At 44.5% G+C, this 27,728-nt stretch overlaps 1 protein-coding gene across 1 annotated transcript in view; it reads right to left on the bottom strand.

Moving 5' to 3' along the window:
* The window catches only part of Pik3ap1 (phosphoinositide-3-kinase adaptor protein 1), a 115,913-nt gene that overhangs the window by 58,928 nt on the left and 29,257 nt on the right, over positions 1-27,728 (bottom strand). Inside the window, exons 3-6 of the mRNA XM_027407336.2 lie at positions 6,653-6,789; positions 2,473-2,617; positions 1,235-1,377; positions 631-763 (exon numbers count right to left, since the gene is read on the bottom strand). Of these exons, the coding sequence (XP_027263137.1) occupies positions 631-763; positions 1,235-1,377; positions 2,473-2,617; positions 6,653-6,789 (558 nt within the window). The remainder of the gene's footprint in view (positions 1-630; positions 764-1,234; positions 1,378-2,472; positions 2,618-6,652; positions 6,790-27,728) is intronic.

Raw genomic sequence — 27,728 nt, 5'->3', positions numbered from 1 at the left:
GTGAGCAGAATGACAAGACACAGACGCGGAAAGTATATAAATTTGGGAACAGAGAACCTCTAAGAGGGCATGCAGAAAGTAGCAATTGCAGAAGCAAGCAACCACTGAGAACCACACATGTTTTTAGAAGGCAGCTGAGCATAGTTCTGTGCCACGCAATGACACTTCGGACACAGAAGTCTTATCAGATTAGAATGAAGTTGACAAACCCCTATCCCTTAGCCATGCTGTAGCCCCTGCAGCACAATGCATTCCTCACTTGCTGGTGACAGTGCTGGTGTGAATGAACCTATTGGGCTGGCTGACAGTCAGCTGAAAGTAGGACACACACAATTATGTGCAGTACATCATACTTGATGATGGTACGTGATTACGTCACAGGAGTTTCTGTACTCATCGTATTTTCTATCATTATTTTAGACTACATTGCTACTTATTAGAAGGTTGCTTACAAAAGCATGCTGTGTCATGCCAGCAGCATCCTCATACACATTGCTAGATTGAATCCCTTGTCTTTTTGTTTGCCTTGGTGCTGGCAGGCAACAAGCTAGATAGATGCCTTTCCCACGTCGCATAGCCCAGGTGTGTAGCAGGCCATACCATCTAGGACTGCAATGACAGTTGACTTACTTGTCATCATATCTTCTTCTTCCAGTTGGTTGATCCCAAAGAGGTGCAGTCCACTTGCAGGGATGTTGTTCTTCAGGGACTCCGTGAGCAGTTTATCAAGAGTCTCTGTGTTGTAGGGCACAATTTTAAAAGCCTACATAAAATAGTGAAGATAATCAGGCTTCAAATCCAGCTAGATGCTGCCAGTCGTGTGGTGATATATTGTTTATGATCTAATAAAGCTTGCCTGAAGATCAGAATGCAAAGCTAGCCACAACCATAGAGGCCAGATAGTGGTGGTACACACCTTTAGTCCCAGCAGCCACACTAGTCAGTCATAGAGGCTGGGTGGTGGTAGTGCATGCCTTTAATCCCAGCACTAGAGAGGAATATAAGACAGGAGCTCAGGGTCTCATGTGGCATTCAGACTGCAGTCACACTGAGGACAGGATCGCCCCAGCCTTGGTAGAGGTGAGAACTCTCTAGTGGTTGGCTGCTTTGCTTTTCTGATCTTCAGCTTGAACCCCGATATCTGTCTCTGGGTTTTTATTATTCATGCTACAGTCAAGGTTATAGATAGAATTCCTATGTCCAGAAAGCTCAGGTCTTCTCCCAGCAGCCTTACCTGACACATGAACTCCACTGGATTTGCAGCACTGGACAATAAGTTCCCAATTTCCTCCATGTCAGTATAATAGCTGATGGTGGTTTCACAAACCACCAAGTCCCCAGAATAGACCTTCAGACAAACACTGCCAGATGAGAGGTCTAAAGGGAACAAAAGATACTGGTGAAATGCCAGGAAGAAAAGGGGTCCTGCAAAAAGCGGTCATGGGCAGATGTGTTAAGTTTGAGTGGTAAAGCAGCTCACCGGGGCTAGAGGAAAGTGTCAGAGGTGAGCTGGAATGAAGGGGAGGGGAGGGAAGGTGAGGGGAGATGAGCAGGCCAGCATTGCGATCTTACACAAAGTAAGCATCCTTAGGTTGTCAATTGCATTTTTAAAGGATTTTCATCTGATTTGCATAATTATCAGTATCGCGCACACACATGAGCGTGTGTGTGTGTGTGAGGTGTGTGCGTGTGTGTGTGAGAGAGAGAGACAGAGTCAGAGACAGAGAGAGAGAGAGAGAGAGAGAGAGAGAGAGAGAGAGAGAGAGAGAGAGCACATGCATGGGTGCAGATGCCTACGTAGGCCAGAGGCATGGAATCCTCCAGGAGACTGAGTTATCAGCAGTTGTGAAGGGGTCCAATGTGGCACTTGGAATTGAACCTGGTTTCTCCACAAGAGAAGGACATTTAAACCACTGAGTCAAATCTGCAGCCTGTTTTACTGATTCCTCAGGCCTTGATGAACAAGAGCAACAAAAAAGTTAGTGTCTAAGGTGCTTTATAGGAAAGCCATTTGTCACCAAAGGCTAGAATCCTGGGGGCTAAAGGATAACTCTTTATTCCTGCCACTGTGGGCCAGTGGAATCAGCTGACTTGCTCTATACTACGTGCTCTTCCTGGGGTAGGAGTCTATACTACCGGAAGAGGTTCTGAGGGGGAAGAAAAAACTAAAAATACACCAACCACAAAGATTCGATTTACCAAAGAGGAAATGTGACAAGTCGTGAATATGGAAAATTATTAAATCTCAATGGCAATCCAGGACATGCAATTAAAATCACACATACACACACACACACACACACACACACACACACACACACACACACACACGCTGCTTTTCAAAACATCAACTTAACAATGCTGAGCACCAATGCCTAGGGCTGGAGATGGTTTGGCAAGTGAGCTTGAGGACAGCAGTTTTTCCAAAGGCAGCTGAGAAGCACACTCTCCTGTCAGCACAGGGCCACTTACCTGGAGCCTTCACCGAAACCGTGTACTCATTCTCCAGTGTCCCTTCCACCCGGATGGAGGGCGAGTCCTCGGGAGAAAACTCTGCTGCTGTCGCCACCTTCTCATCCAGCTTGCATCTCACAATGACATACACAGTGGTTTCTGCCTGGAGAGGAGACAGGTTCTGGTGTCTCTCCCTCCTATATCCCTTAAGGAGTTGGGTCAAGGATGTCTCAATTCCTTGAGACCCAGCTCCCTCTCTAGTAAGCATAGTCCTGGTCAGGGGGTCTTGGCAGACCAGTGCTGGACAGAGAACCACAGGCTGCCAACCCAGTGAAGCAACTTACAGAAAACAAACTAAACATTTGTAAACTTTTACAGCAATTAGAAACTTTGTCTATTCATGATACTCCGAATTTTTTTTAAACCTAGGGCTTACTAGTATTTATCTCATTTTATAACATTTGTAAATGTTATTGCTTTTAAAATGTATACACCTATAAAAGCAATTTAGATGGAGTTTACCATACAATGGGGGAAACAATGCCACATATGCTACCAAGTAAAAGCCCCAGTACCAGAAATAGGTTATATCTTTTAGAGCCATTGGCTGAAGTGATCCCACAGACCACCCCCTAAAAACCATTACAGGCTATTGCCAATGTTATTGGTTACCCTCCACCACCTGAAACTATGGCCCTATTGCTGTAGACACTGTACACTTATGTCATCAAACATGGAGAGATCAAGCTGGTGAACAACTAGAAGTTTCACCCCTACTCTCAGGCATTCACCCCTACTCTCAGGCACTTACCCCTACTCTCAGGCATTCAGTCACAGTGATGGACCTGCAGAGTTTCAAGCCAGATATCCCAATATGGAGAAAGCAAGTGAGCACAAAGTCCTACCATAACCAAAAAACTATTTATAACTGATACCTGCTAGGAAAGAGAAAATCAGTTTTCTCAAACAAAGTGTGACTAGGCACATCAACCACACTCCAGGGTGGGCCTCATAGTCAGTAGTTGGGCAATACAAAATTGATTCTGTGTTCTTTTTTATTTATTTTTTTATTTTTTATGTGCTTGTTTGTTTGGTTTGGTTCAATGGGATTTTTTTTCTTTTCCTTTTACTTTTTGAGAAAAAGAACATGAAATTTGATAGAAGAATCTTGGAGGAGTTGGGGGAGGGGAAAGAATATGAACAAAATATATTGAATGAAAAGTTTCAAAATATTTGAGCAGAAAATTTTTTTTTACAAAAATCTCTGTAGCATCAAATAACTGGACTTTTATTTTTTGAGGCAGTGTCTCACTGTGTGGCCCTGACTGTCCTGAGCTTGCTATGTAGACCAGACTGGCCTTGAATTTAGAGGTACACCTGCCTCTGCCTCCCAAGTACTGGAATTAAAGGCATGTGCCACCACGCCTGGAAGACTTTCATTTATTTTTTTAAGTCTTTGGCCGGAATATGAGAGACTCTGCTCTAGACAATCCTTGCTATTTGTAAGGATTCAGGCATGATGCTGGCCTGCCCCTGTCACCTGGCAGAATGCACTCAGGCAGTGCCCTGGTCAGCCCAGGGTTCCATGGCTGCCACACCGCTATTGTAGTCTGCACACAGGTACAAAGGACCCTTTAAAAGAAAAAACTCCGCTCACTTCTGCCTTTCCCACTGTTCCTCTAAAGGGGCAGACAGGACTTTTCCTGCAGTCTCTCTCTCTCTCTCTCTCTCTCTCTCTCTCTCTCTCTCTCTCTCTCTCTCCCCATCTCTCTCCTTCTCTTTCACTTCTGTTCCCTTTCTCCCTTCCCTTTCTAATAAAACTCATGTTCTGTTGGCCTTACATGCTTGTCCCTCACCCACCATGAAATCTGCCAAGGTCCCCCACGCACAAAATTATAACACTATTGCATGTAGCCAAATGACCAACAACATTGCCACCCTGGAGCAAGTTAGACAGGCAAACTGTGAGGTACTTCTTGCCACTGGGAGTGACCAGGATCTCATGTAGCTCAGGCTAGCCTCATACTTCCTATGTAGCTGATGACCTTGAACACCCGATTTCCCCGTACCCACCTCCTAATTACTAGGATGATTGATAGGCATGTGCCACAATGCCCACTTTTTATGTGGTGTTGGGAATCAAAGCCAGGGTTTCATGCATGTTAGGCAACCACTCTACCAGCCGAGCCACATCCCCAGGGCTCCAGAGTCTACATTTTAGCAAGATGCCCAGGTGACTGTAATACCTAACACTGAGCCCAACAAAGCATCCCTTATCTAAACTCCAAAATCCAAACTGCTCGGACCTGATATCACAAGTGGAAAGTTCCACACTTGGTTAACATGGCCAAAGCCCAAATGTAAGGGCAGTAGCATGTTGTATAAAACTATTGTCAGGCTGCATATAATGAGTATACAAAACAAAAATAAACTTTGTTCTAAAATATATCCTGTTATGCATATGCAAATAATCTAACATCTCTCTAACCCCCAAAATTCAAAATCTGAGACACTTCAGGTCCTTAGCATTTTGGGTGAGGGATACTCTACTTGTCCATTGTTTTACTGAACTTGGCAATGGTCACTTTAAACAAAACCAGTAAGGCTGGGCCCTCCCCAAAACCAGAAAGGCAAGGAGAGATTTCTGGTCAGAGCTAGTCCTCAATCATTCATCCAGGACTATTATATGGTTGTCATGACAACCCTTTACAAAGGGCTGCAGAAGGGTGTGCCAGGCTTGGGCTTTGTAACAGGGAGAGTGTGTGGCCCGGACTGCTGAAGGCTGCTATGAAGCCAAACTCATATTCTGTGGCTGTCATCATTCCTGCTACACACCTGGTCTTGCACCTTGTCTCAGTAAGATGAGGAGTCCAAACAAATGTGTGTCAGTCCTGTTGGCAGTCAGGACCATAGACCTGGAGTAGGCAATTAGGCTAATCCTGGGTGAGAAGGCAGCCAAGAGGCATCAGGAAGGAGAGTGATGAGATGAAGTACACATAGGCCCCAAACATCCCTACCACTGCCCCTGGTGTCTGACCACACAGTCATGAGAAGACATAGCACTGGGAGAGTGAGCCTGAGATGTCCACACAGGCCTAGCCATTCATGAAGGGGAAGCCTGAAGCCCTCTGAGTTTAAAGGACAGGGGGTGGCCAGGTGTGGTTCCAGAACTGGGGCAAATGAGAGGAGAGGATCACAAGTGTAAGGCCAACCTGGACTGTGTAGAAAGACTGTCTCAAAACCTCAAAAAACACAAATAAACAATGGAGATCAGAGAATAGTGGGGACCAGGCTGGAAGATGCATGTGTCATGGGAAAAAAAGAAAAAGGGAAAGGGAAAAACATCACAGAGCCCCACCAATTATTTCAGGCCTAATATCACAGTTTCTGACTCACAAGAAGCTGAGAAACATCAATTTTTATGCCCAATTTTTTAAAAACACTCTGAAGTCCAAACCAATCATGTTTTGGGGTCAAATTCAACCTGAAAAACAGTTGACAACTCCTATTCGGGGAGCCCTTGTGAAGCAGCTGCTGCCTCAGCCTCAGAGGAAGTCAGACCCCATGCTTGTCATTGCCAAAGTTATGGTAGCCTGTAGTCCTGAGAAGCCACAGTGGCGAGCTTAGCAAACAGCATGTACCCAGGAGGAAAGCATTCTGCTGCTCTAACTATTCACAATGCCTCAGGGAAGGAAAGAATGCTAAAAAACTATCAAATAGTGTGACAGTCTCACATACAGCTAGCTCACTTGTGAATATATGACCATCCTAAAAGGCTAGCCACATATGGTCTAGGTATTTAGCCAGTCTTTTTAGCAAGCGATATTGGTCAGCAAGTGTCAGCCATCAATCCTTAAAGGTTCCCAGAATGTGCCACTTCCTCTTCCCAGGGCTGGGCCAGTGGGAAGAGATCAGGCCTCTATGTCTGGAGTATCTGGTCTGCTGGTGTCCTGTCTGCCCTGTGTTACACATTCGTGAAACAGAATTCTTGCACTGAGGACACATACACCCCCCATGTTTAAATCTCTGACTCAAAGGAGCTATTGGCATCCCAGGCCCTGGTGACCCAGGTCCCAAGGGAAGGCTGTTGTTACAACAAGAGGCATCACAACACCCTCACACCCTTTATTGCAACAAAAGCATCGACTTGAAAAGTCAGTGCTCTGATAGGGATCTACCAGACCCCCCAGATGCCTACCCCACAGCGAATGCGGTCCGGCTGCACCACCATCAGGTTCCCAGACGGTATCTCCGGAGGCCGGTTTGTCTGCTTTGAGAGAGGAAGAACTCTCTCGTCCTCAGGCTCCGTGTCAGTTACTGAGTCACAGCCAGAATCTATGGAATACAGAACATGACTAAATGGGAGCAGGAAAAGGAGAACTGGTAGACATGCTTCACCCCCAAAAGCCCCACACATCACCATGCAGGAAGTGGCCGTGAGTGTCACACAAATCCAAGCTGAAGGGAGTGACTCACTAAGTCACAAAAGAGGAGCCAACCACTTTGTAGGCTATAGAGCAGAAGTGGACAATATCACGGAGGGAAGGCCAAAAAGTTTGAGGCAGGCAAGCTAGGTTCAACCCACCAGTTTCTGGGACTTCCTGCAGGGCTGAAGGGTGGTAAGGAAAATGGAATCAGAAAGGAATTGCCTACTTTAAAAGAGAGTAAGAAACTCTGCAGTAAATAAATTTAAAACAAACAAAACCCCACAAGAGGCAGGTAGGTATTTTCATTCATACAACAAGGACATCTGCTCAACTATGTTCATAGCAGCATTATTTGTAATAGCCAGAACCTGGAAGCAACCTAGATGCCCCTCAACTGAAGAGTGGGTAAAGAAAATGTGGTACATTTACACAATAGAGTACATGATTCAGCGGGGAGGCAGGGGGACACACAACACAATGGGATCTTGAAATTCGCAGGCAAATGAATGGAACTAGAAACCATTCTGAGCGAGGTCCACCCAGTCAACAAAAAGACAAACATGATATGTACCCACTCATATGAGGATTTTACACATAGAACAAAGGATTACCAGCCTACAATCCACACTGCCAGAGAAGCTAGGAAACAAGGAGGACTCTAAGAGAGACATACATGGTCCCCTGGAGGAGGGGAAAGGGAAAGGGGTGGGGTGAGATGGGATAGGATGGAGATTGGGGTGGAATGGGGTGGGGTGAGATGGGATGGGGTAGGGTGGGGGAGGGTGGGGTGGGATGGGGTGGGATGGGATGGGGTGTGACATGACTAAATGCTTGAGTTTCTATCTTGGTTTCCCCTTCTGTGGCAGTCTGCAACCTGGATATTAAACCAAACAATCTCTTCCCTAACCTGCTTTAATTACAGCATCAGAAATGAAACACAGACTCTCTGGGCAGGCAGAGGTGTACAGATGTAAAAAGCGTGGCAAAGATGGTGAGGACATATAAGACCTCTCTCTTCAGGAGGGCTCCTAATCAGCATCTCGTAATCGACAGCCCTCTTTGTGAAGTTATACCCTAGACTCTGTAGATGCCTATACACAGATGACAAATCCACACATGAAAAGATGAGTCACATCATGTTACTAGGAAAATGCAAATCAAAGCAACAATGACATACCATGACACATCTATTAGAATGGTCAAAATCTAAAACATAGATAACACCAAATGTCTTCAAAGACATGCAACATCAGGCTCCCTCTACTAGTGGGAATGCAAAACAGTACAGCCACTTCGGAAGACACTTGGGCAATTTCTTACCAGACTAAATATACTTTACCATGCAATCCTACAAAAACACACTCTCTGATACTTCCCCAAAGCTGTTGCAAATTTATGTACACACAAAAACCTGCACACAGATGTTTATAACAGCTTTCTCCACAGCTGCCTGAAGTTTGAAGCAACTAAGACATACTCTAGTAGCTGGATAAACAAACAGTAGCAAAAGCATGGAATATATCCCTGGACAGAAATGAACTCCTTGAAGACAAAAGTGGTTAGTTCTTGTCAACTTGACACAAGCTAGGCTCATTGGGAGGAGGGAGCCTCAACTGAGAAAATGGGCCCCATTAGCAAGCTTGTCGGGGCATTTTCTTGATTAATGATTAAGTGAGAAGACCCAACCCACTATGGGTTGGGTCGCCCCAGAGCAGTGTGGTCCTAGGTGGTTTACGAAATGAACAGGCCGTGAAGAGCAAGCCACTAAGCTTATCTTCCTCCTCTCTGCTTCAGTGCTTGCCTCCAGGGTTCTGCTTCTGTAAGCCAGAAAAAATTCTCCCTCTCCAGGTTGTTTTGGTCGTGGAGTTTATTACAGTGATAGAAGGTAAAGGGGGATGCTGAGTGAAAGAAGCCTGCAGACTCTGTGGTTCTAACTATGTGACACTTAGAAAAGGACAAAACTACTGGAGAAAAAAAAAATCTATGGTTGCCAGGGCTTGGGAGGAGGGAGGAATAAAGAGTCAGACTTCATAGGCATATTTTTTTAGGGCAGTAAATGCATTTTTTATGATACTATAACGTGGATATACACCATCATGCATCTGTCCAAATCTACTGACTGGACAATACCAAGAGTGGTGTACAGTAGGCTCATGACATCAATGGATCCATGGAAACCTGTGTACCATCATGACATTGGGTCTTGACAGTGTTGGACACTGCTCATAAGGTATACGAAACCTTCATACTTTCCACTTGATTTTTGCTGGAAACCTAGAACTACTCTTAAAAGTGGTCTTTTAAAAATTAAAACAGAAAAAGCAAAGTAAATCACCACAAGAAAAGGAAATGGTAAGATGATGACTCAGCAGGTTGTCCTGGCAGTCCTCGGGGAGGGATGGGATACTGTGAAACCCTTCCTAATTCACAAAACTCCCAGACAAAATTAAGATGAACTACAGATTGAAACACAAAATAAAAATAAGATCAAATTTTTTAAAATTAAAAGATGGAAATACGGGTGCATGTATTGTCATTGATTTGGGAAAAGATTCGTTTTACAATTGAAAAAACTGCCATCTCAGTGAGCAATAGACTTGACAAGTTGAATTTAACATTCTAGTAAAAAACAAAAATGATGGAAACAAAATGACTAAAATGTGGTATAGAAAGAAACTATTAGAAGAAGACTATTCAGCAATGAAAGGGATGAGTCTTTGATATGTGCCATGTTAGGGATAAATCTTGAAGTCACTGTGCTAAGTGAGAGAAGTCAGGCGCAGAAGACCACGTATGTCACGTGATTCCAAATACCTATGTCCAGGATGGACAAACCTATAGAGGCAGATGAAAGTTAACTCTGCTTTATCCTGAAGAGTTTGGGTGACTTCAGGGAAGTAACTGAAGGATATAGAATTTTTTTCTGAGGTGATGAAAATATTCTAAGACTCTATTGAGACAACTACACAGATCTGTGAATGAAACAAAGACTATTGAACTGCACTCTTTAAGCACGGGTTCATACACATGAGAATTATTTCTTATAACACTGTTATCCAAAAACCCTATGGGAAAATCATAAACTGTTTAAGTAATCGTAACAAGAGGATGATTTCCTATATGAAGAAGACATAGAAATCTCTTTAAAAACATCCCATGTTCATTAAATGACAAAATAGAAATACAAAACACCTCCCCACTCAAAAGGCACAGTGTCACTCATTCTGAGCAGCCAATGGGAAATGAGAAAGAGCAAACTGTGTTGCTGTTTCACTTCTCCCAACTAAACCAGTGACAGGTTCCCGCACTCGGTGACAGGCCAGATCTAGCAGAAGAGAAAACCATTGAACTGTACAAACACTTGGCCACATAATTCTTCTTCCAGAAGCCTCTCTTTGGGAGAAAATACATGTCCAAAACATAAATATATTAAAACAAGATGTCTTTGTATCAGGGACAAAGTAGAAAACAGTCTGCATGTTGAGTGTTTCTGTGAGTTCCAGGCCAGGCGGGTCTGTGTATTGAGCTCTGGGTCTGCCAGGGATACACAGGGAGACCCTGTTCTCAAAACAAACAAAATCCACATTATTTTCAAAGAGTTTGAAGAGACATGCTAAGAATGGATATAAAATTACATATTTCACACTACAGGATTTAAGTTTTACTAAACTCATCTTCGAAGGTCAGAAGAAAATCTGTGACTTTTTCCTTCCTGCCTATTTCCTTCCTTCTCTCCCTCTCTCTGTCCCTCCATCCATCCATCCATCCATCCAACCCTTCTTCTCTTTCTTCCTCCTCCCCTCCCTGCTTCCTGCCTCCCTTCCTTCCTCCCTCCCTCCCTTCCTTTCTTTCTTTCTTTCTTCCTTCCTTCCTTCCTTCATTCCTTGCCTGTGTTCTTATATTTTCCATAATGAGAAAGCCCCACTTTGATTATGAGTTTCGGTGATGAATCTCCTGGCTCATTATCCTGCTGTTGAGGTCATTGGGACCTAATGAGACTGACCCCAAGGGCCAACCCTCCGTTCAGCTGGGCTATGTAAACACTTCTTTCCAACAGGTTCATGAACCCTGCTTTAGAGAACTACCAGCAACCAGCAGAGTGGTTTCGGGAAGTCAGGCAGGATGTCATTCACTCTCCCATGCTATTGCTGATGATGACTGACAAGCCATAGAGGTACAGTACAGGGAAGCTGTGACTCTATGGGGCCACTTCAGCAGATTCAACGCTTCCATCCAAGAAAAGCCAACCCCAATGCAAACAACACCTGAGTCCACCCTTCAAGTACATTGATCCCAAGCCTCCCTTCTTATCCTATTTTATTTTATTTATGTGCATTGGTGTTCTGCATGCCTGTATGTCTGTGTGAGGGTGTCAGATCCCCTGGAAGTAGAATTACAGAGAGCTGTGAGCTGCTGTGTGGGTGCAGGGAAGTGAACCTGGGTCCTCTGGAAGAGCAGGAAGTGCTCTTAACCGCTGAGCCCTCTCTCTACCTTGAAGCTTCCCTTCTTGAACAAGAACACTCTTCCATTCCACCTGTGCCACTTGTGCCCGAGCCAAACGCTAAAGGTCCGGGTGAAGGCAGTGGAAACCCAGCACCCACGACCAGGGTAGAGCAGGATTAAGACACAGATAGACTCTTTGCTGTTGAAAATGCAACGGCATTGGCTCAGCTTTCAGGAAGTCTACAGCACATTTGGAAACTATAGGAGACTCTGCATAGCCTGTTTCCCCGAACCTCATCTGTATCGGATGCATGGGACAACCCCTTATATTCAGGAAACAACTGGCCTGATTTCTCTTACTCAACAAGAATAGAAAGCAGCACATTTCATCCTTTGCCTTACTGCCGGGTAGTTCATAGGCAAACTGACTTGGTCCTCAAGCACTTCCAGACTCTTTATTGGATAGTTTTGTTGTTTTGTTTCATTTTCCTGGGACCTTTGTGGAAGCAAGATCTGTCTGTCTGTAGTCCAAGATAGCCTCAAATTCAGAATCCTCTTGCCTCAGCCTCCAGGGTGATAGGATTACAGGCCCATAAACCGTGCATGGCTTACCTTTTACTCTCTTGCCCAGGTCCTTGGTCTCATTTCTCTCTTTTCATGTTGTGTTAAATTTTGGAGACTACCTCAAATCCTCTTTGGTGCCAGTCAGTGTGGGAATCACTATTTCTCTGACCGAAGTCCTCAGCTATATACTTTGTGTGAATTTCTGCCCGAGCTCTTCATTCAGATGAAAATGCCTTTGAAATAGGACAAGCGCACATTGGAGAGCATGTTTGCCAGGCTATAACTAGGTGTGGCCACAGGATTTTGGTAGTGTTTGGGTGTGCAACTGCTCTGTGGCTTGATACTGCTATGTTGGGTTAAGGCAGACACAAGAGTTCTCTGCATATCGCTTTCAGTAGAGAAATGGGAGATCCAGGTCTTCTGATGCCCCGAGTCCCCCAACAGCCTCAGCAAGAAGTGGGCTTCTGTGTCACATTCACAAGGGTCCTGCAAACCACTTTATCTTTGACTAAATGAATCTAATCAATTCAACTCTTATGTTTTTTAACTTGTCCATTTGTTTCGCTTTCAAAATTGAGGCAGAATGAGAGAACAGAGTGTCCATACAGGTCTAAACAACGTCAACACAAGCAATCCTTCCACATGGAAAATCCGCAGCACTTCTTTCCTTCCTTTAAAAGGGAATCTATTCACTATAGACTTTGGGGAGGGCTATGATTTTTCAAAATAATTAGCATGCCATACAGTCAGACCCACAACTAAACCACACTCAATAGCTCACCTTAGGCAAGAGGGCTGCTGACACATTCACTATTATTAATAATCCTGGTAATCATGAAAGTTACCTTTTACTGGGCATCAAGGTGACCACTCACTAGTCTCCATGTCATCCTCCCCACAATCCTGTGAGATGGGAATTATCTTCTCATTTTAAAGATAAGCTTTCTGTGTCTAGAAGGGATTTGAAACAGCATAACTAAGGCGAAGCAGCAATCAGGGGGCCAGTGACTCTGTACTTCCTTCCCTGTGGTCAGTAGAAGGCAGTGTCACGTGCTCTTCCTGGGCTGGGCTGTGACTGTGCAGCTCATAGGACATGACTTGTACCTCCACTGTCTTGAAGGCCTGGTGCTATTGTGGGCACTGCTATTTGCAGTGCTGTGACCTCCCACCAGGGCAAAGGGCTCATTCCACAGGCAAGGGTTAAGTCAAGAGGCAGTCACTACCAGCTAGACCAACTAATATCCTTCATGTGCATGTGGCCTCTGGCCCAAACTGTGCTCTTTCTTTCTGTCAAGTTTTCCTACCACAGCACCGATGGGCTCTTTGCTGAACTCCTGCGGCTTCTCAGTCTGTTTTCCATAGCAGAGGGCAAAGAAGAACAGTGCCTGCTATCCTGGGAGGGCCTTTCTCAGACAACACAAGCTACGTTCTCATGTGATGGGATGATACCACTTGGGGAAGTATAAACAAATACTGTTCTCAAAACCAACTACAAATGCCACTATTGTGCATTTATGCTATGCCAAGGGCATACTATAATATAGGTCATATATTATAAAATCTAATATAATTTCATTTTACTATAGCTGGGAGATTGGTGTGATTCTGCCCATTTTATGGATAAACATAAATAAGTTGTCCAAGTCACACAGTGAATGCCATATGGACATGTAAACCCCAACTCCATACTCTATCCATCTTCCAGGGCTCATCACACTGCAAGCCTTGCGCTCTGGGAGAACAGGTATGATTCTAGGACCATACAGCCAATGCTGTGGTCACTGACCTACATCTTTTAAAAGCAGGGCTGGAGAGGTGGCTCAATAACATACTGATGACCTGAGTTTGACACCTGGGACCCATGTGACGAAAGGAAAGAACCGAGTCCCACTGCATTCACGTGGTGTGTAGACATTATTTTAGGCAAAATAAACTAATAGAAATAAATAAAATCTAAAGAAAGGAAAAACAAGTAAGCCATTTCAGCACAGTAAGAGGACCCTTTAATATGCCTATGACATGCTTAGCTCTCACTGCACCATGTTGGGGACCAGTCCATAAGCTCACAGCCTTCCCTAAGCATCCCGATGAAGGATTTAATACTGATGTTTAGATTTATTGTCTTTTTATTTTATAGTTAACATAAAAAAACACTACATAAAAAACACTATGTACTCTCTACATAAAAAAAAAAACACTAGTTCTTACATTTACAGTAGCAAAGTTTACTTTGAAATAAACTTACTTGGATAACAAACATGAATTGTCTTATGAAAATATTAAGTACAATGAACACATTCAGGGGCAGGTATAGTTGAGACAATTCACACAGTCTTGTGATTGTAATGAATGTCACTGAATTTTATGCTCCAAACTGGTTTCAATGGCAAGTACTATGATACCAAATAATATACCCAGGCCCACTGAATTGCACACTTTGAAGAAGTTCACTGGATGTTCTGTGTATTACATCTCAATAAAATTGTTTTTTAAATAATAGAACTATGGCACAAAAATAAGCCAAAAATCCCATCATCGATTCACAGATTGCTGAGGGGTCAAAGGAAGATGTGTTATGCTCTAGTTCTCCCATTTAAAAATATTTATTTATTTATTTATTTAGAGTTTTGCTATGTTTTGTAACCCAGGCTGGCCTCAAATCCAAACACCTCATGCTTCAGCTCCCCAAATGCTGCAATTATAGACATGCAGCACCATACTATTTTTGAAAAGTTGAAATGAGGCAAACCGAAGGTGTAAGGGCAGGAGGAAGTCCTATAGCATACGCACACTAAATTACTCTGAGTTTTAGATGATGGGGAAAAAGAAAGTTACCAGAGAAGGAAGTCAAATAATGACCTTCAGCAGAACTAGAGTTTTCTGTCAACCTAGTCGAAACAGGAATGAAACAGAAATGGGTCAGAGGCCAGGCTGAACACGTGTGTCTGTGAACTGGAAAGGGATGGGAGGCCAGGCTGAACACGTGTGTCTGTGTGCCAGAAAGGGCAGGAGAGGCTCTAAGACTCTGCTATGTGGCTGACAAAATTCACGAGGGTGCCAAAGATTTCTTGCAAGCAGTCTAAGGCAGGGGGTTGTTCATGAGCAAAAGAGTGTCTTTCCTCTGCATTTATATGCAAGATCCAGGACGGCACCTCATGGGGACAGCCATCAATCTGGAACATAGAATTGCCCTACCTCCAGAGGCGTTTACAGGGTTTTTTTCCACTCAGGGTAAAACATGTCAGCTGTTTGATACTCGTGCTCATCTGTCCTATCTATGTGACCATGACTAAATCATGAAACAGCTACTTCTCAAAATGCTGAATAAAAGCTGAGTTAGCTAGCAGTTTCCTAAGTATGTAACAGATGTCCAATGAACAGGTATGGTGTGTTCTGGCCCTGACCTGGGTCCCATGGGAGAATGCCAGGGGTGAGGCCTCTATGTCTGAGCCCTTAAGGAGCTAAGTTGAGTGGGAAGATGAGGCTCCATGTGAGAGCTAGTGAGCGCTACATGATACTGTATTATCAAGCACTGGTCTGCACACTGAGACCGAAAATACAACTAAGTTAGGTGAGTCAATGTCCCAAACTGTTCAGAGATGTATGGACACATGACGAATGCAACCAAAGTTTGAAGAAGCTTAAATAAAGTGGACAAAACTGCCAGATAACAGAGATAGGCATGGTTAGTGTAAGTCGAAGAGCTCCGGGAGGCGGAGCTGATCCTTCTGAGAAAAGATACAGTATTTCCCAAAGAAGTTAATAAAATAGTTCATAACTCTAATTTCACCAATGAATTCTCACTGCTTATCAGTGACTGTTCAAAGCCTATGCCGTCCACCCAGACATGTAAGGGCAAGAAACCGTGTGTCCTCGCTAGCGCTGGACCTCCATAGATGAGGACAGGAAGGACTGTGCTGGCAAGCGGGAGACATAACGGGAGGCAGGCAAGTGATGTGCGGCTGCCACGGGAAGCTGTGTGGGGCACCTCCCACATTGGAGACTGTGTGGGAAAGGAAAACCTAAGCTCCCAGAAAGCCACGCACAGGGGTTTAGTCTCTCTGTATTGAAGACTTATTGTCAAGAGATGGTCAAGATGCAATTTTATTTTGCTTAAAAAAAAAGTTAAAGAATTTCTTTTGCTTTAATTTTTTAAAAATTTGTTTGTTAGGTTTCATTGTTTTGGTTTTCTGAAACAGGGTCTCACTATGTAGCTCTGGCTGGCCTGGAACTCAAAGAGATTGTTGACTCTGCCTCCCCAGTGCTATCTTCACTTAGTTTCTGAAGAATTCCAGACACACTCGAAAAGTCTGGTCAGAACTGAGGAGGGGAGTGGCTGACCACCCCATCACACCCTGCAAACTTGGCCTTCAAATGCATGAAACAGCACGAAGCAGTGGCCAACAGTGTTGCCAAGCCAACATCCTGCCCTATCTGCTTTATTTTAACCGATGTCTAAAATACTGCACCACAGGCATGGTCTGTTGCATGCTTAGAAAATGATTCTTAATTGGGCTATAAACACTTCTCCTGTTTACACTACCTTCATCTTGTTTATATTTGCTAGTAGCTTGGAAATGTAGCATCTTGGCCATTGTGTTCTTGCAACACAGAAAAGAAGACCGTGAGCCTGGCTCTGACCCCGATTTCTAAGCATATAGACTCAAACAGCTAGCTGAAGCAGGAGGAGGCTGGCTGGCAGTGGTGGGACTTCAGTGCAGAGTTTCAGTCTACTCCCCACAGCTTCCTGGCAAGCATTGAGATGCCTCTCCATTTTCGTCATCACCCACAAAGCTTTCTTAACCTTGCTCACCCACCTTGGTTAATGAGTGTTAAATTTCCCATCCAACTAACCCCTTTCACTTACAGAACTCCCCAAAAGAGTAACTGTGCACAGCTGGCTAAATGACCAGCTACTTCCAGTTGTCAGCGGTCACCACACTTGTTAGTGGAAGTGGCCAGTGGGTTGCCAAGTTCTTACCACTAAATATGGTTCTGGGATTCAAGTCGGGAAAGGGAGGAAGTGAGGACTGTTTACTGGTATTAAGAGTAAGTCAACTACAGTGATGTCATTATATTCTTCATATTCATTATCCCTCCTCATCCCATGATGCCAAACAGTACAGGCTAGAATCCTCTAAGGACACATTCTTAACTCCAACTTTAAATATGTTCATGGTGGCCATTCTACCTCCCTGGAAACAAGGAGGAAGAAAGGAGAGGAAGGGAGGGAGGAAGAGATCCATTCTTCCTCCCATCTTTAGGTGTTACTGACTCTTGGAACCTGGCTGACTCACCTGTCACACTCACCCTGCTTTGCCATCTGAGTGCTCTGCACCAGTTGCAAAATCCTAAAACTGTCAGGCTTCACAACACATCTGGATTTGCAGTACTAGCCAAAATAGTTCTGGGTAGAAGCCTCTGTATACCAGCCCAAGTCTTGTTCTTGCCTTGTTCTCACACAGGCAAGTAACCGTTTTTTGTTTTTTGTTTTTCCCTACACTTACCAAATAGTCCATTTGGTCCTCTTCAAGATACTTAAGGTTCAGAATCAAAACATCGGACAGAAGGAGAGGGGACCTCAGGCCTCTGTGGCCTTTACACAGATGTGCCCCTCTCATAATCAGTCTACATAAACTGAGCAAAATGTTAGCTTTGGATTTTTTAGTTCTGTTTTTTCAGGTGAAGAGTGACAGCTCTTCTCTGCTCTTCTCCACCCTGCCCTACCTGCTCTTCAGCTTGAACAAAAATAGCACCACAGCCGAGGCTACCATGGCAACCAGAGTGTGTGCTCACCCTGTCCACTGAGGATAGATCTGCCTACCACTCTCCCGGGCCCTCAGCTCATTGGAGTTGGTGGCCAGGGTCCTCCAACCTCCCAAGTTCAGCCCCCAGGAAGCATTCCTGAATAGTAAGGTCGAGTTGCTGCCTCCTCATCTAAGAGCTAAGGGTTATCCAGAATTCTCTCACTCTCCAGTGCCTATGAACTTTTATATTTGTTCTTTTCAGTGTTCTTAAGCACTTGCAACACAGGTGATCATTTCTACTTTGAAGATGAACCAAAGGAGGCAGGGGCATGAGGGCTGCCTGGCCCTGGGGCCCAAGCTGCTGGTGTAACAGAAGGATGGCACTCAGAAGTCAGAGCTCTCAGCTTCAGGCCCAGTTGACAGAAAGGCTGGAGACAAGGTGTATCTACTCGGAAAAAAAACATGACCCCCATCAGGTGGAGGAGGGAGCTGGTGCTGGGCCACAGACCACAGTCCTGGGTGATCCTGAGCAGGGGGAAGGGGAGAAATCTGCTTCCCCTTCCTAAACAAACAGGTTCATAAATGCCCGTTTCTGTCCCAGACTTGGCATCTCTCAGGTTGCTCTCATCAACCCACGGACAACCCAAAAGAGCCAAGGAAGACTGCCACCGCCCTTAAGGTCCTTGTCAAGGTCCGTAAGAGGAAGCATCCCAGTGCCCAGTCCTGGGAGGAAGCCCCCCTACCCCACCAAGGCAAGGGCTGGAGGCCCTCTGGCCCCTGTTTCATTGTTCAGGAAACCCCAGTGTTGCTAACAAAGCCCGAGGCACCACAGGCGCCCCTAGCCCCCAACCCCCACCCTAGAGGCTTCCTCTTTCTTCATCTGTTTCCGACACTTATAAATGTGCTTCCTCTCGCTATGTAAATTTGGTTCAAAAGGCACAGCGAAGGCTTGTAATGAGGCCATTAATAACTGGTCTTTTAACCAGCTCTTCTTGGCTTCCTGGTACAAGAATCAATTCTAATCTAAACAAACAGTGAAGTCGGGATTTACTAGTGTAAGAACAGACAAATGGGCTTTGTTTGGAGCAGGCTGTGTGGTTTATTTTCACCCCAGCCAATTGAAGGCCAAAATCAAGCCTTGATAATAAAATCAAGCATGGATATTTGAAATTAAAATCTTGTTCCTTTTACACCTCCACAACCCAATGGAGAAACTTCCGGAAAGACACAGTCAGCATTACTTTCCAACTCTGCTGACCCCTAGCATTCCAGCAGCTGAAGTCAGAGATTGGTTGGCCAGTTTCACTTTCCATTTCTAAGGAGGGCATTTTGGTCATTTCTCCTTGTCAGAAATGCTGTTTTGGCTTCGCAACATGGTCAAGGTGAGGTGAAGTGTGTTGTTCCTTGGTAAGAGAATTAAAGAAACACAAATTGAGATGACACTTCAAATTCTGCTCTAAGGGCTGGTGAGATACTTGACTGGTAAATGTGCTTGCCTCCAACCTGACCACCTGAGTTCAATCCCAGACCCACATAGCAGGAGAGAAATGATATCTGGAAGTTGGACTGACTGACACATGCACATGGTGGCACATGCCCTCCCCCAACCCCTAACATCACACACACACACACACACACACACACACACACACACACACACACCAACAACTACTAAAACTTTTCAAAATATTAAGTTAAAAGCTGTAACTCCTTTAACCCAAGATCTCTTAGCTGTCCCCAAATAAAACCAGGGCTATTGAGAGCACGGTTCTTAAGAATTTACTATTTCCCCAAGTCCACAGTTACTGAGGGACTCTGAAAAGACATCCAACTAAGCTGCAGAAGCCTGAACTTAATTCCTACCTGTCATTTACTAGCTGGATTTTCCCAAGCTTTAGCTTTCTCTCTTTGAAAGGCTGTTTATGCCGGCCTGGCCCATCTCAAGGCTTCTGTGGATGTGATGGACATCAGGAGCCCTGTGAAACCTGAAGAGAGCTTGACAACGCTAAAGCAATTAGTGTTGTTTATCTGGTGTCTAAATTGCTCTTCTTTGAGAGTAGATTTCCCTGGCATTTATTCATCTTTGTATCCCCAGAGCCGAGAATATAGTGAGAAATCAATAAATGCTTCTTGCATGAATGGATGGATCGATGAATGAGACAAAACGAACCATCTAAATTACTAGCAGGGAACCACCTCCACCTCAGGGAGGGTGACTGCAGGGCCATGGGAGCCCGAGGCTTTCAAGATAGAACACGGAGAGAAACAGGAAGCTACTCGACCCCCTGACTTATGTCAGCAGGTGGAAACAAGATGCCTCAAAAACTTGCCATGGGACTGTAGGGTAATTCAGTCTTCTGAGAAACAGAGGCTTCCTGGGACAGAAAACCCGGAGGAGGCAGGGAGAGCCTTGAGCCTGAGTCCAAATGCAGGGGATGGGAAAGAAAGGTTGATGTGGCGTGCTAGACCACTGACCGTGGAAAGCTCTGCAAACCTGTCAGGACAACGCCTACCAGCACTCATGGGAAATGCCTGCGTTTTCTGGGAAGGGACATGTTGTAGCATGCACCCCTGCCATGGGCAGTACCTGGATAACAGAAGCTAGCCGACCCAGCCTACAATCCACAATGCCAGAGAAGCTAGAACCCTCTTCCAGAAACAGATGGAAGCAGATGCAGACATCCACAACTAACCAATGGGCAAAGTGAGGGAGGAGCGATACTATGAACAAAGGAGTCAAGGACATGAAGGGGAAACCCACAGAATCAGATGACCGGAGCTAGTGAGAGATCACTGACTCAGGTCTGACAGATGGGGAACCTGCATAAGACTGAACTAGACTCCCTTAATGTAGTGACAATGGTGTGACTGGGACAGCATATGAGGCCAATGGCAGTGGGTCCAAGATCTAACTCTAATGCACAAACTGACTTAGTGGAGCCCATTCTATATGGAGAGATACCTTGCTCAGTCTAGACACAGGGGTGTGGGGGTGGAGAGGTGCCTTGGTCCTGCCTCAACGAGATGATGGGACAGAGTTAGTAGACTTCCTAGGGGAGGCCTCACCCTCTCCGTGGAGCAGATGGGAGGAGGGAGAGTGGAGGGAGTGGAAGGAGAGGAAAGAGGGGAAACTGGGATTGGAATGTAAAAATAATTAATTAATTTTTTAAAAAGAAGCTAACCTTTGGTCAAATGCCATGGGTATGGAGTGAGGCTCTGGGTCCTCGGACAATTCCACTTTGGGCAGCTGGGGGCCTGCAAGGTACATTCTCAAAGTCATCGCTTACATGGCAGCATGGGGTTTAGTTAGCAGCTGATCACCTTGAGTAAGTTATTTAATTTCTCAGAGACTTAATTCTAAAATGGAGACTGTAATTACTAATTCTCAGGATTGTTATTATTGAGCACTAATAATTAACAGATACTAATAATTAACAGCACTAACAGATATTCATCTATCTGATCATTAGTATCATGATTATTATTAATAAAGAGCTTCTACTAAAAATTAAGACCTGAGGACAGCCCTCCTGTTATATCCCAGTGTCAGAGTCCTGGGAGGCCACACAGAGGATCGGATCATAGCCCAAAAAAATCTTTGGCTTGGCAGTATTACAGTTCAAACAACCAAACCAGTTTGTCCAATAGATGAAAGGTCAAGGGGACTTTCCCAATTTTGCTATTTCCTGGAGGGGCTGCCAGGATGATTTGGACTACCAGAATCTACCTGCAGCCACTGTGTCCTCTCCCCTTCCTCTGGTCTGAGTAAGTCTAGAGAGCCTCACTCTGTCTTTACCAGCAGGGAGTCCGCTGTCTGTCTTTGCAAGGAAGTGCTGGCAGGAGTCCTCTTGCTGGAGTGGATGGTTCCTGGGCCATGTGGGACAAGGCTCTGCTCTTCTGCTCCTATCAAGTGCTCGTATTAGGGAACTCCTGCTTACCTAGATGCCTGAGACCCTAACTGGCTTGGGTTTTTTGTTTGCTGTTTGTTTTGATGAGGGGGTTAAAGCAAGGTCTTGCTATGTAACCCTGGGTCCTTGGAACTTGCTACATAGACTGGACTGGTCTCGAACTTACAGCAATCCTCCTGCCTCTCCTTCCCAAATGCTAGAACTAAAGGAGTGAACAAGCAGATCTGGCTTGTTTTGGAAAGGAGGGGATTGTTTTAAATGTGGTCAATGTTCATCACCTGGCTACTGCTAACCATTGGTCCCTGTCTTATTGGAATCACACAGTGTCCCCTCAGGCCACCGGAAGTGACATCGTGTTTCAAGGCCCCACCTGAGCATCTCAGACCTTCCCAGCCTTGTCATTGCTCACACTAGAACAACCAGAGGGAGGGGAAATGTCTGAGCAATTTTATAGAAAGGGCCATAGGTGTACTCTGGGTTGGTTGGTGGCAGCAATGGCCAAGACCTAAGAAAGAAAGTCACTTAAAGTGACTAGTGTACAGCTCTCTTCCTCCACTGCCTCAGAATCCTTTTCATTGATCCAGCCTCTAGTCTCCAAAGGGTCAACAAAACACACACCATCATTTCCTGGGCTTTTGTGTTTGAAGGAATGACTTTCAGTTTTCTGTACAGATAAGTCCCAAACTAAACTGAAGAGAACATTGATATTGTTTAATAATTAACAGCAAAGTTGGTCAGATTCTCTGTTTTAAAATAGCTATTTCCATTTCAGGGACTTTTTCAACACTCAGTCTGCCTGGTTTCTGTCTGAGGTTAGGTAGCTCACTGCACAGCACAAAGAATTGGTTTCCTGAAGCCTCCCAATAGCCAAACTGGCCCTTCCCACTGGAGGAAAGCAAAGTCACTCTCTGGTGTTGAATGGAAGCCATCAGGTCTGCCCACCGGCCTATGGCCTCCAGTATAAGCACAGAGCTTGTCTCTACACACAGGTGTTTCTTCCAATGAGAGCTAGAAAGGGGCCAGGGCAATCAGACAGCAAACATGCTCAGTGTTCAGCAGACAGCGACAATCACCAGGGAGAAGTACTGGTTAAGCCATCTCTGCTCCTTTACACACAACATTTATGAGATTAGTAATTAGCCTGGTCTATCACCACTGTCTCCTGTTTGTATTATTCTCTCTCACCAAATGAAAAAAACAATTGTGTTTAGTTTCCTTGCAAATCCTAATTCTTTAGGAAATGATATCCTGGCCAGGTGGTGGTGCATGCCTTTAATCCCAGCACTGGGGAGGCAGAGGCAGAGGCAGAGGCAGAGGCAGGTGGATCTCTGTGAGTTTGAGGCCAGCCTGGTCTATATAGCAAGTTCCAGGACAGCTAAAGCTGTATAATAAAGAGAGCCTGTCTCAAAAATAAACAAAAAGATTGTGTGTATCGAGGGGAGCTGAAGAGATGTCTCATCTGTTAAGAGCACTGACTGTTCTTCTGGAGGATCCAGGTTCAATTTCTAGCACTCACACAGCAGCTCACAGCCATCTGTAACTCCAGGATCCAACACACTCACACAGACATATATACAGACAAAACACCAATAAAATTAGAAGAAAAAAAAAAGAGACCAGGTGGACGATGAAATTTGCTTTCTCTGCCCAGCCCTACACTTTGTGAGTCCATTGGCCTTGCTAACCACTTTCTCACTAAGCATGAACATGAGCTCTTTGTCCTTCTTCTGCATCCCAGTAAGGTCATGTGCAGGCCAAGATGCAACATGAGAGAAGACATGTTTGGGTTTCTGTCACAATCGTGAGGACAGAGTTTCAACTGTCACTTTATAAATAAAATTCAGCAACCGCCGGAAGCTGCTCTGCAATGGATGAAGATGAGGAAGCATCTCCTCTAATGCTTGTCTCCTCAGAGAGAGGGAGGGCATCTGCAGAGGTCCTACCACATGGTGAGCCGCCGTGAAGATGCACAGTGCCTACCCACAGCACAGCCATCATCACAAGAGAATCTCCCGTTTTGAAATAGGATGGTATTTTCATATGAGCTATGAGAGGGTCTATGGGTCAAGGGGGACTTGAGGAGAAACTTGTTTCTATGGGATCCTTGACACCTTCATCCTCTGTCTGCCTGTCCCCTCTGCTTCTATGCTTTTCCTGTAATATTAGTCCTTCATGTACCATCTCCTGCCAACCCAGCAGTCACAATGCAGTTCGTTTCCTACGTGGCTAGAGCTCAGTATCTTCCAGCAGTGGAGGCACAAGACACAAAGTCCCAAATGGGGAAGAAGAGAGTGGGCCCACACAAAGCTGGCTGGACTCCCCCACCCCCACACTCTGCCAATAAAAGCTTTATCTCAGTTATTTCCCTAAATATAATGCAAATGCTTGGGAAATGTTCCATTTCGTTCTCTTTCACACCTTAGTAAGAATTATTTTTGAGTCTTACATCATCAAAGAACCTTTCAAATCATTTAGAATCAAATTACATTCAATAAAGGATTTTTTTAAGAAGTCAGAGTCAGCCTCTATTTGAATACTATAACAAGAAGTCTACTCAGCTGACGAATTTCAAGTGACCTATGATCACATTCCTATCTACACTTCATCCCTGTGGAATCTGTGAAGATGGTTCTGCTGCTAGTGAGAGAAATCCCAATGCAAATGTCTTAAACATTGGAGACATACATTCCTTGGAATAGAGTCCAGCAGTCAGGAGGCCTGGGGACTGTATGTCTTTCTATTCATCATCCTCAGCATGAGCCTCATCCTCAGGCTGACAGAGAGGCAGCTGTGGCAGCTAGAGTCTCAAAAATGTCCAGAGCAAACCATCCCCACGATCATGGACTAAGCCTTTCCATGCTCTGCTTCAGCTCATGTGTCACACATAGTGTAGTCACAGAAGAAACACATGAAGCCGTCAACTCCGTACTTAGAGTATGGATAATGCAGAGTGGAAGCCTGTCAGTGAGACCTCCAATAGGCTAGAACCTCCCCCCTCAGACAGGGAATAATGCCATAGCCCTTTCCATAAAGTGGTCTTTACTCCCTGCTTGTCCCTCTCTGGACATGCTTTAGTCAGTCAGTTTCCTAAAATGATGGCGTGTAAAATGGAACACCATTCATGGCAGAATAGAGTAAGATTACAATATTACAGGATTTGGAAAACATATTTGTATTACATCATGTTCTTATTCCTTTGTAAATAAGTAGTTAACCTCATAGTCCATTCTCATAGGTGAGTACCATGTGGGATTTCAATCAGGCCCTACCAGTTAAACTGGCTTTAGGAACTTGGGAGCAGGGCTTAGAATCAATTGAACTAGATCAGGATCATTTAAATAATGCTCTGTCCCTTGGTGCAGTAACTACCAGTCACCTATACATCTGAACAATCTTTAAATTCATGCTAGTTTTTTTCAGGCTGCCATAACAAACACCACAGGCTTGAGTGATGTAAATGACTTCCATGACTCTAAAGCTGCAAGCCCCAAACCAAGGTGTCCATGGAGTCAGATCCCACTGGGTCTCTGTCCTTTGTTTGCAGGTGACAGCTGCCTTCTGTGCCCTCCGGTGGTCTCTCTCCGTGTGTGCTTATGTTGTCTTAACTCCTTCTTCTTGGAAGGACACCAGTCACAAGGGGTTAGAACTCATCCTTGTATCTCCAGTTTACCCCACTTGCTCTTCACACTCTGGAGTCCTGGGGGGTTTGCCCCCAGCATGTGCATAGAAGGAGAGTGGGGTCACAGATCAGACCATGACAATGTGATGTCAGACCTCCAAGTTTGTCTTAAGAGCAAAGAAAACCTGGATACAAGGTCTAAGGCCAGAGCCTCCAGCATCCCTCAAGACTCTCCTTCAGAGGTGATCGTCCAGCAAGTTCCTTGCCAGGTTATTCTGAGATCAGTATATATCTAGGAGAAACAACATCCTAGAAACTAAGTGAACTTTAAGAGGGCTACATTAGGGTGCTACCTTATTCCCACAGTCCAAGTGTACCATCCTAGACTCTAGGTGGTTGAGCCTGGGGGCTCCTGTCAGATGAGCCATAATGGAGAACATTAAATGAAAATATAAATATAACTTAAGGGAGGCAAACCCATTGTTTCTAAGTTTTACTTAGGACACAATAGCAGCAACTGTTGGTGAGACACTAAAAGTCACCCCAAGTCCCAAAATCATGGATGGACCATAGGAGTCTTCACTGCCTTGTTCTGTGATTAGCCTGACAGGCAGTGGTGACTTGCTAGCATTTTGCCCAGGAGCTTGAAGACCTAGGTTTCTAGTGGTATGGCTAATGGAAGCAATTGGTACAGTATCCTTCTCACTCTGTTGAAAACACGAACAAGCTATGCATACGTCTATATATAGATGCACTGCAGAGCAACTACATGTAAACATGTAAGAACTAAGGAGACCACACTAAGGAGATTTAAATGAACACCTGTTCAGAATTTGAGAGGAGATTTTTGCTCCCTGACTTTAAGCTTAGACTGAACTATATAGTGAGAGAGGGAAGCCTGTTCTCTGAGTGGATTTTAGAGCTCTGATGACTGGGCTGCAGCAGCTTGGTGTTATGGAGCCTTGCAGTGGAGTTTTCTTATTCCTAGTAAGAGCAAGGGTCTGAGGCTGAAGACTCTGTTAAGACCACCCCACCCATCTCCTCCATCTGATGCTCCAGGCTCCTGTCTCATGCTCCAAATCAATCCTGAGAGTCAAGAGAACCCAGCACATTATAGTTCATCTATGCAAAAGCCACCTTCTTCTTCCCAAACCTCTCTCATTAATTTCCTCAGTGAAGTAATTGTCCAGGAAGGGCAGAGGCACATCTTTTGTGTTGGTCTATTTTGCTACAGCCGCACATAATGAGTTAGTCTGTGCTGAATTACACAGGTGGGGAGGGTTCTCAATGGCCCTTTTGTTCTTTTTAAAAAGTCTTCTCCATTAATAGATGTTTTTAGCCATTTCCCTGACATCAAGCCTCGCCTCCGGTCTCTAATCAAAACCTGAGCACTGGTTTTACATACATAAACTGGAATTTGCATTAAGTCATCACCATAGCAACCATCACATAGAATTAGATAAACTTTCCCTCTCTAATATAATCTACTTCAAAAAAAATCTACATTCCTTTCAATGTCAAATCCAAGCTATTCAAATGATAGCAATTAAAAATCTATTTGGAAAAAAAGCACACTTAAATAGATGGTAATGAAGTTTGAAAACCATATTTGGTTTCTAAGCCCTCTGCACCAGTCATTTATTTATTCCGTGGACTGGAGAAGGTACACTGTGAAAGTTTGGAAGACCTGGTCTACCTGTAGAAATTGCTGAGAACAAACAACACCAAACTCGAAATTGTGACAGCTGCCCTCCCAAAGGTGCCCCAAGACAGGACTCCAAAGTAGGGCAGAAAATTCTGTTGATTTCACAAAGCTATGTTTATCATGTTGAAACAAAAACAAACAAAGGGTTCAGTTTGACTAGTCAGTGTGTAATCAGGAAATGCCTTGAAAATTCTAGAATTCACTTACTCTCAGAAGAGGGGCTATTCAATTGCTAATATGGCACATAAGGCTTGATGGGAATATTGGTGAGGAGAAGAAAGACACAGATACAGATACTAGGAATGTATGCTTCAAGTAGAAAAAGATCAGCAAAGATACCTTTCAGAAATATTACCATGACCAATAAAAACATAGTACTACCAATACTGGCACCACTAGCAAATGAATAACCACCTCCCATTTCATCACCTAGCTCCCTACTCTTGTCCTGAAAATCAAGACAATGAAATTCGGCCATTTTTCCTAAGCCAAGTAACTTTATCTTATAAACTAGCATACAGTGTGCCCTAACAACTCGGCTATTCATTTGTTAAGTATTTACAGAGCACTAAGGGCCATTAGACCTGCATCTAATGGAAAGAAGAGATTTCAGTCAAGACTGCATTTGTCTTCTAATTCATTATATGGCAAGTGTTTTCACACTAAAATGTCACAGAAAGTTTAACACATTTTCTCTGAATAAATATTCAAGGTTTTCTCTCTACATAGGAGGCAATGCCAGTCACAGTGCCGTGTCATTCATTTTAATTACCTCAGCCTAGACACCAGAACAAACCTAGGAGCTAGTGATCAATGCTTTCATTCATCAGATGTGGTAGACCTCTGCAGAAGAGATTTGGG

Source organism: Cricetulus griseus, chromosome 3, assembly GCF_003668045.3.
Source record: "Cricetulus griseus strain 17A/GY chromosome 3, alternate assembly CriGri-PICRH-1.0, whole genome shotgun sequence".
NCBI classification, from domain to species: domain Eukaryota; kingdom Metazoa; phylum Chordata; class Mammalia; order Rodentia; family Cricetidae; genus Cricetulus; species Cricetulus griseus.
The sequence above is the reverse complement of the archived record's forward strand: the minus strand, read 5'-3'. Positions and strand labels throughout refer to the sequence as shown.